The sequence below is a fragment of the Lates calcarifer genome, linkage group LG14 (genome assembly GCF_001640805.2).
Source record: "Lates calcarifer isolate ASB-BC8 linkage group LG14, TLL_Latcal_v3, whole genome shotgun sequence".
NCBI classification, from domain to species: Eukaryota; Metazoa; Chordata; class Actinopteri; family Centropomidae; genus Lates; species Lates calcarifer.
The window spans coordinates 6,411,516-6,424,766 of NC_066846.1; the positions used below are offsets into that span (position 1 = coordinate 6,411,516).

At 37.2% G+C, this 13,251-nt stretch overlaps 1 protein-coding gene across 1 annotated transcript; it reads right to left on the reverse strand.

Annotated features, from left to right (window-relative positions):
* Nucleotides 1-159: 159 nt before the first annotated feature.
* Nucleotides 160-12,412, reverse strand: LOC127143274 (Fc receptor-like protein 5). The gene is made up of 20 exons (XM_051075743.1): nt 12,248-12,412; nt 11,467-11,742; nt 10,165-10,431; nt 9,505-9,780; nt 8,290-8,556; nt 7,630-7,905; nt 7,337-7,478; nt 7,024-7,283; nt 6,028-6,294; nt 4,607-4,858; nt 4,244-4,354; nt 4,081-4,096; nt 3,896-3,990; nt 3,508-3,558; nt 2,645-2,689; nt 2,475-2,537; nt 2,333-2,392; nt 1,542-1,637; nt 1,110-1,175; nt 160-980 (listed from the first exon to the last, which is right to left on the reverse strand). Exons 1-20 carry the CDS (start codon nt 12,405-12,407, stop codon nt 973-975), a joined length of 3,054 nt encoding a protein of 1,017 aa, XP_050931700.1. The 5' UTR covers nt 12,408-12,412; the 3' UTR covers nt 160-972.
* Nucleotides 12,413-13,251: the final 839 nt, after the last annotated feature.

Genomic DNA, 13,251 nt, shown 5'->3' on the forward strand with positions numbered 1-13,251 from the left:
TGTTGCCATTCATGCTTCGTGTTTGGTGGCCTGATGTGTCTCTTTTTATGGCCGTGAAAATAAATCACAACAAACCTAAAAGCTCTAAAATTCAAATGTAAGTGAGTTATCTGACACGGAGTGAATGTCACATGTAATCCATTCACAATTAATCTGAACTGTTAATTCACTTAGCATTTTATTTATTTCTGTTGTTGAAGTAGCAGAAATTCATGCACACACATTCACAGTGCATTTAAATAAACACAACAGCTACTAAACAGCTCTATTTACTGACTGTAGTTTAAATACAACTGTCTCTGCTGCTGTCTGTTTTTTACATTAAGGATATACAGTGATATACACTTCACCTTCAATACTGTGCTCTGTGTCTGTTTCTACTGGCTTCCTCTGCTGTTAACCTCATGATGCAAAACCTTAACTACACTGACATCTAGTGGTATTTTATCATGAAGACACTTGTTTTGTGTTAAGGTTGTAAAATGTCTGTCTCTGAACGGAATCAAAAACTGGAACTAATGTCTTGATTATTTGGAATAATCCACAGAGTACAACTTTTTGTCAAGGAAGGAAGAAAAACATTGATGCATAAAATGATCAAACTTTGACAGCCTTTAAAAATACAAAACAAAGGTGAAAATAAGTGAAAATAAAATAAATACAGTATCAATTTAAAAAACACTTACAGGGCATTTAACAAAATATGTTAGTAGAATATCATCACATATTGTACATACAGTGAGAGTAATTGTTGGTGCCTCTCCTAGAGCTTGACCGACTTTAAAGCTGCACAATCACCTGCACTAAAACTAAATATACTGTATCAGACTGTTGCTGCTTTTTAGAACAACCTGCATTCAAAGTATCCCACAAAAACTAAATGACAAAAAACTGTAAAAACATTAAAGATAATAACTCAGTAGTCTTCTGCTTTGTGCTAAAAATCTGTCAACTATTTCTCGATACAGCTCTTCACAGACCTGGAAGAAAACCACAAATAAATGAGACACAGGGTTATCCAAGATGTAAAGATGCTTTCTGACATGCTGTTATGAGTTATCTGTAGAGTAAATCATCACAGTATTCAAATTACATGGCAGCATCATTACCAGAAGATGTTCCTGGATTCACTTGAGAATAAACAGCTTCATCAGTTGCAGCAGGAGTAGATTCTGCTATGAAGAGAGAGATGATGAGATGGAGAAGTTTACAGATGATAATGTACTGAACTGACAGGTAGATCATCAGGGTTAATGTCCCTACTAAGTAAAATGACTGTATTGTAATGTCCTCAGTGCTTTAAGCAGCAACATAGCAGAGTGTTTATGGCTTTTACAGAGTTTACCGTTGTAATGTAAATGTAAATAAACTTTACATACAACATACATTTCTAAAAAGACACTCTATAAGAGATATAGCAGAAAAATCAAAAAGTAATTACTACTATTCTATAAGTTCTGAAGATATTACATACACTACGCTGTGTTCAAGACAAACATACTGGACATTAACAACTGCAGGTGTAAGAAGACTTCACTTACCTTTCTTTTTCTTGCGTTTGCCTTTATCGTGCCTGGTCACCTGGGCGTACATGGGACTGTTGTCTAAAACAGAAGCCACATCTCTATAATATACAGCTGATGGATGAATGGATGGATTTACAGGGAGAAAGAAAATAAAAAGGGTCATCCCACATGTTTTTCATGACTGTAGATTCACATTTTGAAATGAAAATCAAAATATGCACAAATTAGCCGTCATCACCCCACTGACACCTGAGCTGATGTGTTTTTGCTTGTTTTCGTGTCTCGTCTTATTTCAGGGTTTTATGGATGAACATGAATTTATGTGCAGCCATAATTTTACAGAAGAGACAAACTGGCAGCAAAATTTTACAAAACATACCAACAGACAAATCATTAATGTCAGTGATAGACTATTTTTAGATTGTAATTATCTATGATTGTGCCCCCTCATGTGTGGAAGACAAAAAGCAGAAGGTGAAGGATTTCCACACACAGTCTATTTCATAATCTGCAACAGCACGAGTACAGAATAAAAAACATAAGAGAAAAACTATTTAGTCTTAATCCATATCTTTGAGATGGAAATATACTGAAAACTAATGACACACAACATACAATAAAAAACACATTCTGTATATGAAACAGATGAACTTAGAAATACCCAAAAGTCCAAGATATGTGTAAGATTTCCTACTCTGGCAGCTCCTAGTGGTGGTGAATGGTACTACCCCTGAGATGAATTCAACTGCATGTTGACCCATAATTATATCCAGACAGTTTAATACAAACTATAAGCATGACTGTACCTGTAGCTCCAATCTTCACATCAGAGTAAACAGAGCTCTCCCCTGGTTCACAGCGCTTCCCTGTTAATAATAATTAACAGGTCAAAACCTTTTTGAATTGTTTATTTATATTTTATAGACTGTGTATATTTGGAGTACTCACCCTTCTTCCCGGTGTTTTTAAGTTCAATGACAGAGTATGTGACATCCATGGATTCACCTGCACCTGAAATAAACATATTTTTGAGTGACAGGATTTTATATCAGACACTTGGAACAGGTCCCCTGGAGTCATGTAACCGCTCCATGTTAGTCAGAAGGTGCATACTGTACCATTTTCAGCAGAGTCTCTGATTGAATCATAGAGGGCAGCATCACCTACAGTATAAAAGCAAACAATGGTCACATCACAATTTTACAAAAAAGGTGTAGACAAGTCACAATCATGTCTATACAATACGTGGTCAACTGGTTATATGACACAGGAAGGTCCTGTGTTGTGGCTACTCTGTCATTCAAAAAACTAAAAATTGTTGAGTAGCCTTTTGAGGAGGAGGTGTACGACTCACTAATAATAAGCACTCGCTGATATTCCTCAAGGTTCAAAAAGGGTTTGGGATTTATTGTCTAAACATAAAACTTCTCCATGTTTACTTCAAACAAAAAACGTGACAAAATGACAAAACATTTCATTAAAAGTTCGAGGCTTAGTGGTCGATAAACTGTCTCACTCCTCACTCCTTCAACACAAGGCAAAGAAAAAGTTGAAGCTGTCCTCTCTCACCTAATTATGGAAAGAGGATCTGGGAGGAGGTGAGAGAGAGAAAGCAATCCAACATTTCTGACCTTAAAATTAAAGTCTTACTTTAAATAACTAATCATTATCATTACTTGATTTTACACCACTTTTACCACATTTTACAAAAATAATTAATTAATATCTCCAACATCCTGTCTTGTGGACTTCTGATTAATATTCTTAATCAAAAACTAAAAGAGCAGTCAAATGAATCACATGGATATTAAATTTAAAAAAAAAACAATGGAAATATTCCTTTTTAATCAATTGTTTGTTGAGTATTTAAATCATCAGCTCAAGACTCAAGTGTTTGGATCATACAGAGCACATGGATCAACAACAGAGAAATAAATGATGCTGTAACTGCTCCATGTTAATCAGAAGGTGCATACTGTACCATGTTCAGCATCTCCAGAGTCTCTGATTGTATCATAGACAGAAACATCACCTACAGAACAAAACAAGCCGAGGTCAGAGAACATTTGAACAAAAACCCTCAGTTGCTTTGTTTGATTTTTAAGCTGTGGACAAGTCACAAACATGTCTATAAGATATTTTCATAGAATAAACCCATTTATGTTATATGGCAAATTCCTGAGGCTGTTTCTCCAACTGGTTGTTTTTTTTAAGGACAAGATCCAGTCTCAGGTTCTTCAGCTTCTGATTAATGTTCTTTGAAAATCATCCGACCACAAAATTAGTGAGGAATGTTAATGACGACAAGATGAAAAGTCAAAAATAATAATAACAATGATATGATAATCAAGATGAACTTAAATGCTGACCTTGGACAACAGAGTACTGATTACGTAGAGTTTCATTCTGGTTGACTCTGTGATTAGCAGTGGAGCTCCGACTGCTCCTCTTTGACTGAATCAGCCTTAAACATTAACAAATACAGTAGGTTAAATACAGAAATATAATGTACTGCTGTTATATTTAAGACCAGAGAAGAGAGTGTTGTACCAACCTGATACAGCACAAATCTGTGAAAAAGACATTTGTTGTTAGATGGTTTTGTAATGTAAACTGTTCTACAGCTATTTTATGTTATGAGAAAGGAATGTGTCTGTGTATGTGAGTGATGAAAGAGTAAAAATAAAACATTTAATATCAGAAGGAAAATGCCTCACCCTGTCTGTAGTGATACAACAGGAGCAGGAGAATAATAAGTGTGATTCCACAAACCAGCCCAACGACCAGTGACACAGGGAATGAAGAGCTCTTAGGTTCCGGTACAGCTACTGTAAATATTAATTATGGATTATATACATAAATATAAATAATACATGAATAAACCTGACTTCTCTTAAAGGAATTTATAAAGTTCTTCAACAAAAATGAGAGCCACGTGCCTCTTAGCTTTAGTGAAGACAGAATTCTAAAAAAATACTAAAACTAATCTACATAATAGATATATTAGAAATATGTTGACCCTGTTTCTTTCTCAGACAGCAACACACAGAAAATTCAGAGATAGTTTTACTTGTCCTCACCTTTAACTGACATCCAGCTCTGTGCTGACTTTCTTCCTGACCACTGACACTTGTAGAAACCTTCATCTGACTTTGACACTGCAGAGATATTCAGCTCCTGTCTGGTGTCATTTTGGATGAGTTTGTCATTGTGATAGAAAAACACACTGGAAAGTTTTTCTTCTGTCCTGAATCTGCAGCCAAGACTAACAGACTCTCCCTCAGTCACAGGATGGACGGGGCTCACCAGGATAATATCATAATAATAATCACCTGTAAAACAGTTAGAGAATATTAACTATCAGTCAGAGATCAGACCTTTAGAGTGAGGTGACATACAATGATGAGATTACACATCTGCTTTTATTCTTCTGCAGTTCTTGTTTCTTTTACAGGATCATCATCAGACCTGACATTTGACCTTGTTTACTTACAACCTACTGTCTGTGTCTTACAAGTAACCTCTGAGCAAAGAAACAACAGCTTCCTACAATGTCCTATAAATGATACAGGACTTGTTTTGATCACTGACATAAAAACTTTAGTTCATATCACCTGTAAACTCACAAGAACTAAACCAAACCCTCATCATGATAAGGGACAATATGTGACTGTGCTCTCTCTGGAAACACAATAAGAGAAAAGCTGCGACTGTGATGATGATGAGGTGATGTTTAGTTACAGCCACAGATGAGAAGCGGAGCTGTGGTTCATTATCTCTACACAGAATGGGACCATGTTTAATATGTACCCATCAATATACTAGTTTTTGTTTTTATTTTTACAAAACACATAAAAAATGCAGCTGTAAAAACTTTTCAGAGAATAACTTCAGGTTTCTGCAAGTGGAAGAGCTTTTTATTCCCCAGATAGAAATGATTTAAATTAACATCAAGTTGATCCAGATCAGAGTTATTTGGGTGCAAATTCTTCTGCCTGTGTTTGACCATCACCTGATTAAATGATCTTATATTTGCACTTTTTATTTGACAAATAGGGAAAAAGAAACTCAAACCTTGAGTTTTTTGTTGGTCTGTTACAAAACTAAATTTGACAAAACACTGAAGGAAGAAGATATTTACTGAGTTTGTAGTGATCAGAAACACATAAATAGTTTTTTGAAGAGTTGAAGTAAGTGAAGTAAGAACTGCCACAGAGACTGTTATGCTGCTAAACTGAGATAAAGACTGAACATTGACATTTAACTTTCATTAGATAAGAACCTATTTAGATCTACAGACCACATACAATGCACATACAGTTTCATCACATACACTTACTGAAGATACCATGTAGCAGAGTAATGGACCAAACCCTCAAAACCTCCACTGTTTGTCTATAAAACTCAGCTCTGATATATAACATATTAAATCACATGAGATGTTGAAAATACTTCAGATTCTAGAAAAAGCTAAATGAAAATAAAATCCAATAAAACATACTCTGTACAGTGATGTTGACTGCATTGCTGAATTCTCCTGATCCAGACTCACACCAGTACACTGCATTACCATACCAGTAAAGCCTCATGTTACATGTGGATCCAGTCATTCTCCTCCAGTCAGAGCAGTCTGACTGGTAGCCATGTTCATTAAACCTCTTCACTCTCCACTCAGCAGAGTTTCCCTCACAGCTCAGTGAGACAGAGTCAGAGTAGAAGTGCTGCACTCTGTCAGGATTCACTGTGAGAGACGCTGCTGGATGAAGATCTGGAAAACAACAATGAGGAGTCAAATCAACCACAGAGATATTACAATTAAAACCAGCACAATATAAATATTCCTTAATGGTTTGGATCATACAGAGCACATGGATCAACAGCAGAGAAATAAATGATGCTGCTGAGTGGTCTGAGGTGTTTTTAATGGAAATTTTTCTACTGTCTACTTTCACCTGCCTCACAAACATACAGAATTTTTTAATTTGAGTTGTCACAGCTTTAGAACTGTTTTTTTACCCTGTCTGTACCTGCTATGTTGCCTGCTGACATCTATTTTTCTACCAGGTTTAGACTGTTTAATCTGCAGCTGCCTGATCACTGAATAAAGTCTCCAACTACACTTGTCCTGTCTGCTGGGTGAGTAAAAGCAAGAGTATAAACAGCAGGAGGAGCTCAAGTATCCAGGATAAAAGTTTAGTGACAGGTGAGCACCTTCTATCACTATATTTGTTTGAAAAAATGGAAGGAGAAAAAGAAGAAAACAAAAAGAAAGTGATATTCAACCCAGTCCTGTATTTAAAATCCTCCAATATTAACATTTTGTTTGTTGAGTGTGTTGGAAAACTGAAAGTTGGTCTTGACTACAGATTCACCATAGTCAACACAAAAGCATATTATTTACCAACACAGACATTTGTTTTCAGGATATGTTGGTCAGTTGGATGAATTCAGGTAATGACTTAACATGTCTCTTTGATAGAAAGAAAAACAAACTGACCTCCAGACCAGACAAACTTTGGTTCACTATTGTCAGTGTAAAACACTGGATCTCCTCTTCCAGCTCTACACACATATCCTGCTGTGTGTGTCTGACCATGAACGATGTAGGAATCCTGTTCAGTCCCACTGCTGTTACCAGGTAACAGTTCATAGATGTAGGAGTTGTGTGACAGATCAGGAACAGTCTTATACCAGTAGAACCTCCATCCTGCAGATGGATGTTCAACCTCACAGTTCAGAGTTACTGAGGCTCCAGGACTCAGCCATGATGGAGACACAGTGAGGACAGGTTTATCTGTTGGAGAGTGATTTACTCAGAATGAAAAGATGTCATGATGTGATACTCCCACTCAGTGTCTCCACCTCCCTGGATCTCACATCTGACAGTGATCGTCTCTCCTCTGTATATCTCAGACCAGTTGGGTTGCAGAATCACAACAGCTCTGTTTGACACTGTTCATGTTCAACAATTTACAATGAGAACAGAAACATGCCAGAAGGTTAAATGAACATCAGACATAAAGTTTGCTGTTCTTTGTTTTTCTGCTACATCATGAATACACAGTAGATTTCTTCTACATTGTGTGTTTGTTGTCAAACTCACCAGTGATGTCAATGCTAACTGAGTGACTGTACTCTGTGTAGTAAACTGGGTCTCCTCTTCCTCCTCTGCAGCTGTAGAGTCCTTCCTGTGAGACACTGGTTCTTCCAGTTGTTTGAAAAGCAGCATCATGTGTGGTCAGGGGTTCAGAGAGTTTATTGTCTCTGTACAGGAAGTATTTCCAACCAGGTGATGGGTTCACAGAGCAGGTCAGTGTCACACTGCCCCCTGCTGGTATGACTGTCCTGTCTGCTCTCAGTGAGGCCTGAGGTTTATCTGCTGCTCAGTTCACAGAGAAAAACAAAACAAGTCAATGGTTAAAATAGAAAAATGTTTTTACTTCATGACCTTGTTCCATAAACGACTGCTCATAAACTCTGAGCAGACTGGTAACACTGACAGTTATTACAGATGTTTTCTGTGAGACTGATTTAACCCAACTTACATCTGGACCTTTGTCCACACTGAAGTCTTTTCACATTCACTGATTCATTTGGCTTCAACCATCAAAAACTAATTATAAAATGAGCCTGTGACACATTGTTTAGAATGTGTCGCCTTGAGTTTCATTACATACTGAGGAGCAGGAGAGAGCTACAATATTGTCCCTGTACATGTAAAATCTAACATTTTCTGATAGTTGATAAAAGACGTCCAACTTACATGATACAGTCAATCTGATGACATTACTCCACTGTGTTAAGGAATAATCCTTTCTACCCCTGCACCTGTAGTCTCCACTGTCAGACTCAGTAGCTCTGTTGATCCTGTATTCATTGCGTGAAGGAGGTTTGTTGTAGCTGTTTTTTTCCCACTCATATGTCCACTCAGTGTCTCCACCTCCCTGGATCTTACATCTGACAGTGATCGTCTCATCTCTGTATATCTGAGGCCAGTTGGGTTGTAGAGTCACAGTGACTGTATTAGAAACTGTTGACATAAAAAACACCCAGTTAAGATTCTAATAACATTAATAGAAAAATGTCTTGATTTTTACTGCTATCACTCATGATAATCATCTGTAGTTAAAGTTAAATAAAAGTTAACTTTAGGTTAAATAAACAATACAAACACAACTCAACAGCCATGAGCAACAACATCAGTTAAAGTTAAAAACAGATGAAAACATATCAAACAGTTTCTTCAAAGAAAACAACTTAAAGCAACTAAATAATCAGGAAGAAAAGTAACAACAGTTCATTAGCAGCGTGTTTTTAATCTGACTGTCAGATACATACAGCCTGAGAGGAGCAGCTGAAACTCAGCATACAGAGAGTGACAGCAGTTCTCCAACATACTGGTAGTCTTTGAACATACACTTACACAGAGCAGACACAACAGGCTGTTTGGCCCAGGCCTAAATATCATGTACACAACTTCAATTTCTCTGAAGCTTTTAAATGACTGTTTAATTAAGTTTTGTAGTAGGATGTCCCAGTATTTAATGTCGTGTGTTTTTATTTTTATTCTACTGCATAGATTAATGTATTTTAAACATGAGTCAGCTGTTGTTTCCTAACACTCACATCTACGAATACACTCACCTGACAACAGAGACTCTCACCCTCTGAGATCTATTCAAGAAAAAAATCTAAAACACATCCAACATTTTCAAATCTAGACTGACACAGGACAAAGCTGCTTGGTTAAAACGTGTTGGACTGAGGGATGACAAAAGGTTTAGAATTACTGTAACAAGCAGACAAGCTCTTCTAGATGTTTTAAATAACACAGAGCAGTAAGTAGCATCTTCCACTCTTGTCTTGAATCTGTGCACAACATGAAGATGGATTTATGTCTCTTTTCTGCCATACTGATAAACAGGTAATGTTGAAAGAGTGTGTGTTGTTTTATTGCAGAACAAATGACTGAACTCACCAGTTTTCTGAATGGTGACTTTATTGCTTTCTTCTGTGAAGAACTCTGGTTTTCCTCTCCCTCCTCTGCATGTGTAGATGCCTCCTTCTGAAATCCTGATAATGTGGTTTGATCTACCACCATTTATGACCTGAGCTTCAGAAGAGTCAGAGGATCGTCTGTACCACTTAAAAACTGTCCAACCAGCAGATCTGTCCACAGAGCAGGTCAGTGTCACACTGCCCCCTGCTGGTCTGACTGTCCTGTCTGCTCTCAGTGAGGCCTGAGGTTTATCTGCTGCTCAGTTCACAGAGAAAAACAAAACAAGTCAATGGTTAAAATAGAAAAATGTTTTTACTTCATGACCTTGTTCCATAAACGACTGCTCATAAACTCTGAGCAGACTGGTAACACTGACAGTTATTACAGATGTTTTCTGTGAGACTGATTTAACCCAACTTACATCTGGACCTTTGTCCACACTGAAGTCTTTTCACATTCACTGATTCATTTGGCTTCAACCATCAAAAACTAATTATAAAATGAGCCTGTGACACATTGTTTAGAATGTGTCGCCTCAGGTTTCATTACATACTGAGGAGCAGGAGAGAGCTACAATATTGTCCTTGTACATGTAAAATCTAACATTTTCTAATAGATGATAAAAGACGTCCAACTTACATGATACAGTCAATCTGATGACATTACTCCACTGTGTGAAGGAATAATCCTTTCTACCCCTGCACCTGTAGTCTCCACTGTCAGACACAGTAGCTCTGTTGATCCTGTATTCATTGCGTGATGGAGGATTGTTTGAGCTGGGTGTTTCCCATTCATATGTCCACCCAGTGTTTCCACCTCCCTGGATCTCACATCTGACAGTGATCGTCTCTCCACTGAATATCTGAGACCAGTTGGGTTGTAGAGTCACAGTGACTGTATTAGAAACTGTTGACATAAAAAACACCCAGTTAAGATTCTAATAACATTAATAGAAAAATGTCTTGATTTTTACTGCTATCACTCATGATAATCATCTGTAGTTAAAGTTAAATAAAAGTTAACTTTAGGTTAAATAAACAATACAAACACAACTCAACAGCCATGAGCAACAACATCAGTTAAAGTTAAAAACAGATGAAAACATATCAAACAGTTTCTTCAAAGAAAACAACTTAAAGCAACTAAATAATCAGGAAGAAAAGTAACAACAGTTCATTAGCAGCGTGTTTTTAATCTGACTGTCAGATACATACAGCCTGAGAGGAGCAGCTGAAACTCAGCATACAGAGAGTGACAGCAGTTCTCCAACATACTGGTAGTCTTTGAACATACACTTACACAGAGCAGACACAACAGGCTGTTTGGCCCAGGCCTAAATATCATGTACACAACTTCAATTTCTCTGAAGCTTTTAAATGACTGTTTAATTAAGTTTTGTAGTAGGATGTCCCAGTATTTAATGTCGTGTGTTTTTATTTTTATTCTACTGCATAGATTAATGTATTTTAAACATGAGTCAGCTGTTGTTTCCTAACACTCACATCTACAAATACACTCACCTGACAACAGAGACTCTCACCCTCTGAGATCTATTCAAGAAAAAATCTAAAACACATCCAACATTTTCAAATCTAGACTGACACAGGACAAAGCTGCTTGGTTAAAACATGTTGGACTGAGGGATGACAAAAGGTTTAGAATTACTGTAACAAGCAGACAAGCTCTTCTAGATGTTTTAAATAACACAGAGCAGTAAGTAGCATCTTCCACTCTTGTCTTGAATCTGTGCACAACATGAAGATGGATTAACGTTCTGTTTTCACCACGTACTGGCATAAAGTCATTCTTTTGTTTGTTTGTTTCTTTGTTTGTTTTTTTGCTGTTGGTATCAAAATGTCTCTTTTCTGCCATACTGATAAACAGATAAACATGTTGAAAGAGTGTGTGTTGTTTTATTGCAGAACAAATGACTGAACTCACCAGTTTTCTGAATGGTGACTTTCTTGCTTTCTTCTGTGAAGAACTCTGGTTTTCCTCTCCCTCCTCTGCATGTGTAGATGCCTCCTTCTGAAATCCTGATAATGTGGTTTGATCTACCACCATTTATGACCTGGGCTTCAGAAGAGTCAGAGGATCGTCTGTACCACTTAAAAACTGTCCAACCAGCAGATCTGATCACAGAGCAGGTCAGTGTCACACTGCTCCATACTGGTATGATTGATGTGTCTGCTCTCAGTGTAGGTCTGGGTTTATTGGCTGTTCAGATTGGAACAAAAACAAAACCAAACAAACAAAAGAAAAAGACTGGAATAAAATATCTTTAAACTTGAAACACTGACTGTAACAGACGTCTGCCACTGTAAAACACTTATAATCACACTGTTTGAACATGAACTGAGTCATTTAGCTACAACCATCACATGAAAGTTACAAACAGCATGTGACACGTGACTCTCATTGGTTGATCAGTGATTTAGGAAACACAGGAGTTACCACTAACTAACTAACTAGGTACTGTTCATGTGTGGTTAATGTTCACTGAGCATTTCTCTGTCAGTGATTCAGTTTCAACACTTCACTGTATCATAGCTCCTCTTCACTTACTCTGTTCTCACACTGGAAACAACCACAGTTTGTTTCTGAGCTGCTCGTAACAGACTTCATTATTGTTAGAGGAGAAATGTTTCCTGTTTCATTTAGACAAATGAAAACATTAAGAAACATGACATTTTCACTTTGAATGAAAGATGCTTCAACTTACGTGATACTGTCAGTCTCACTTTATCACTCCACTCTGTTAGGAGATATTCACTTCTAGCCTTACACCTGTAGTCTCCACTGTCAGACTCAGTAGCTCTGTTGATCCTGTATTCATTGTGTGATGGAGGTTTGTTTAACTTGGCTGGTCTCCATTCATACATCCACCCAGTGTCTCCACCTCCCTGGATCTCACATCTGACAGTGATCGTCTCATCAATGTATATCAGAGGCCAGTTGGGTTGTAGAGTCACAGTGATCCTGTTTGAAACTGTTGACATCAAAAATACACAAAATAAAACAACTAAAAGAATAAAAACAAAACTCAAACACTTTTCAGTGAGTAAAATTGAATATTATGAAGGTGTATTAAGGACATACTAAAAACTGAGGAAAGTGAAAAGCAGCTTTACCATTCGCCATCATTCAAAGAATAAATGAGCTTTGTGATTTCATCTTTTTGTCAGAACATCATAACCTGAGGAGAAACTCTTTGCTATTATACAAAACCTGAGGAGAGACTATCAATTTGAGTCTTTTTATGTCGTCCTCAAAGAATTAAGAACCATTTCTTTATATCCATTTGTCTATCAAAATTCTCTTTTTTGGCTGTTGGCACCAAATGACACTTACTCTACTGACAATAGATTTGAATGATGCATATCATATTATTCCAAAACAAATGACTGAACTCACCAGTTCTCTGAATGCGGACTGTATTGCTGTCCTCTGTGAAAAACGATGAATCCTCTCTCCTACCTCTGCAGTGGTAGAGACCTTCCTCTGAGACTGTGATCACTGGATCAGCTGGAGAAAGGTGTGAAATATGTCTGAACCAGGAGTATTTCCAGTCAGCAGATCTGTCCACAGAGCAGGTCAGTGTCACTCTGCCCCCTGCTGGTATAATTGTCCTGTCTGTTGTCAATGTGGGTCTGGGTTTATTGGCTGTTCAGATTGGACCAAAAACAAATAAATGAATAAATAAAACAAATAAATAAATGGTTAAAT

Bases quoted from the DNA above. Each gene is read 5' to 3' on its own strand.
- LOC127143274 (XM_051075743.1), bottom strand. From the start codon at position 12,407: ATGTATGAATGGAGACCAGCCAAGTTAAACAAACCTCCATCACACAAT. The intron at 8,557-9,504 runs GTGAGTTCAGTC...TTATGTCAACAG, and splicing joins AGTCACCATTCAGAAAACTG to TTTCTAATACAGTCACTGTG. The intron at 1,176-1,541 runs GTAAGTGAAGTC...CTCTCTTCATAG, and splicing joins CAAACGCAAGAAAAAGAAAG to CAGAATCTACTCCTGCTGCA.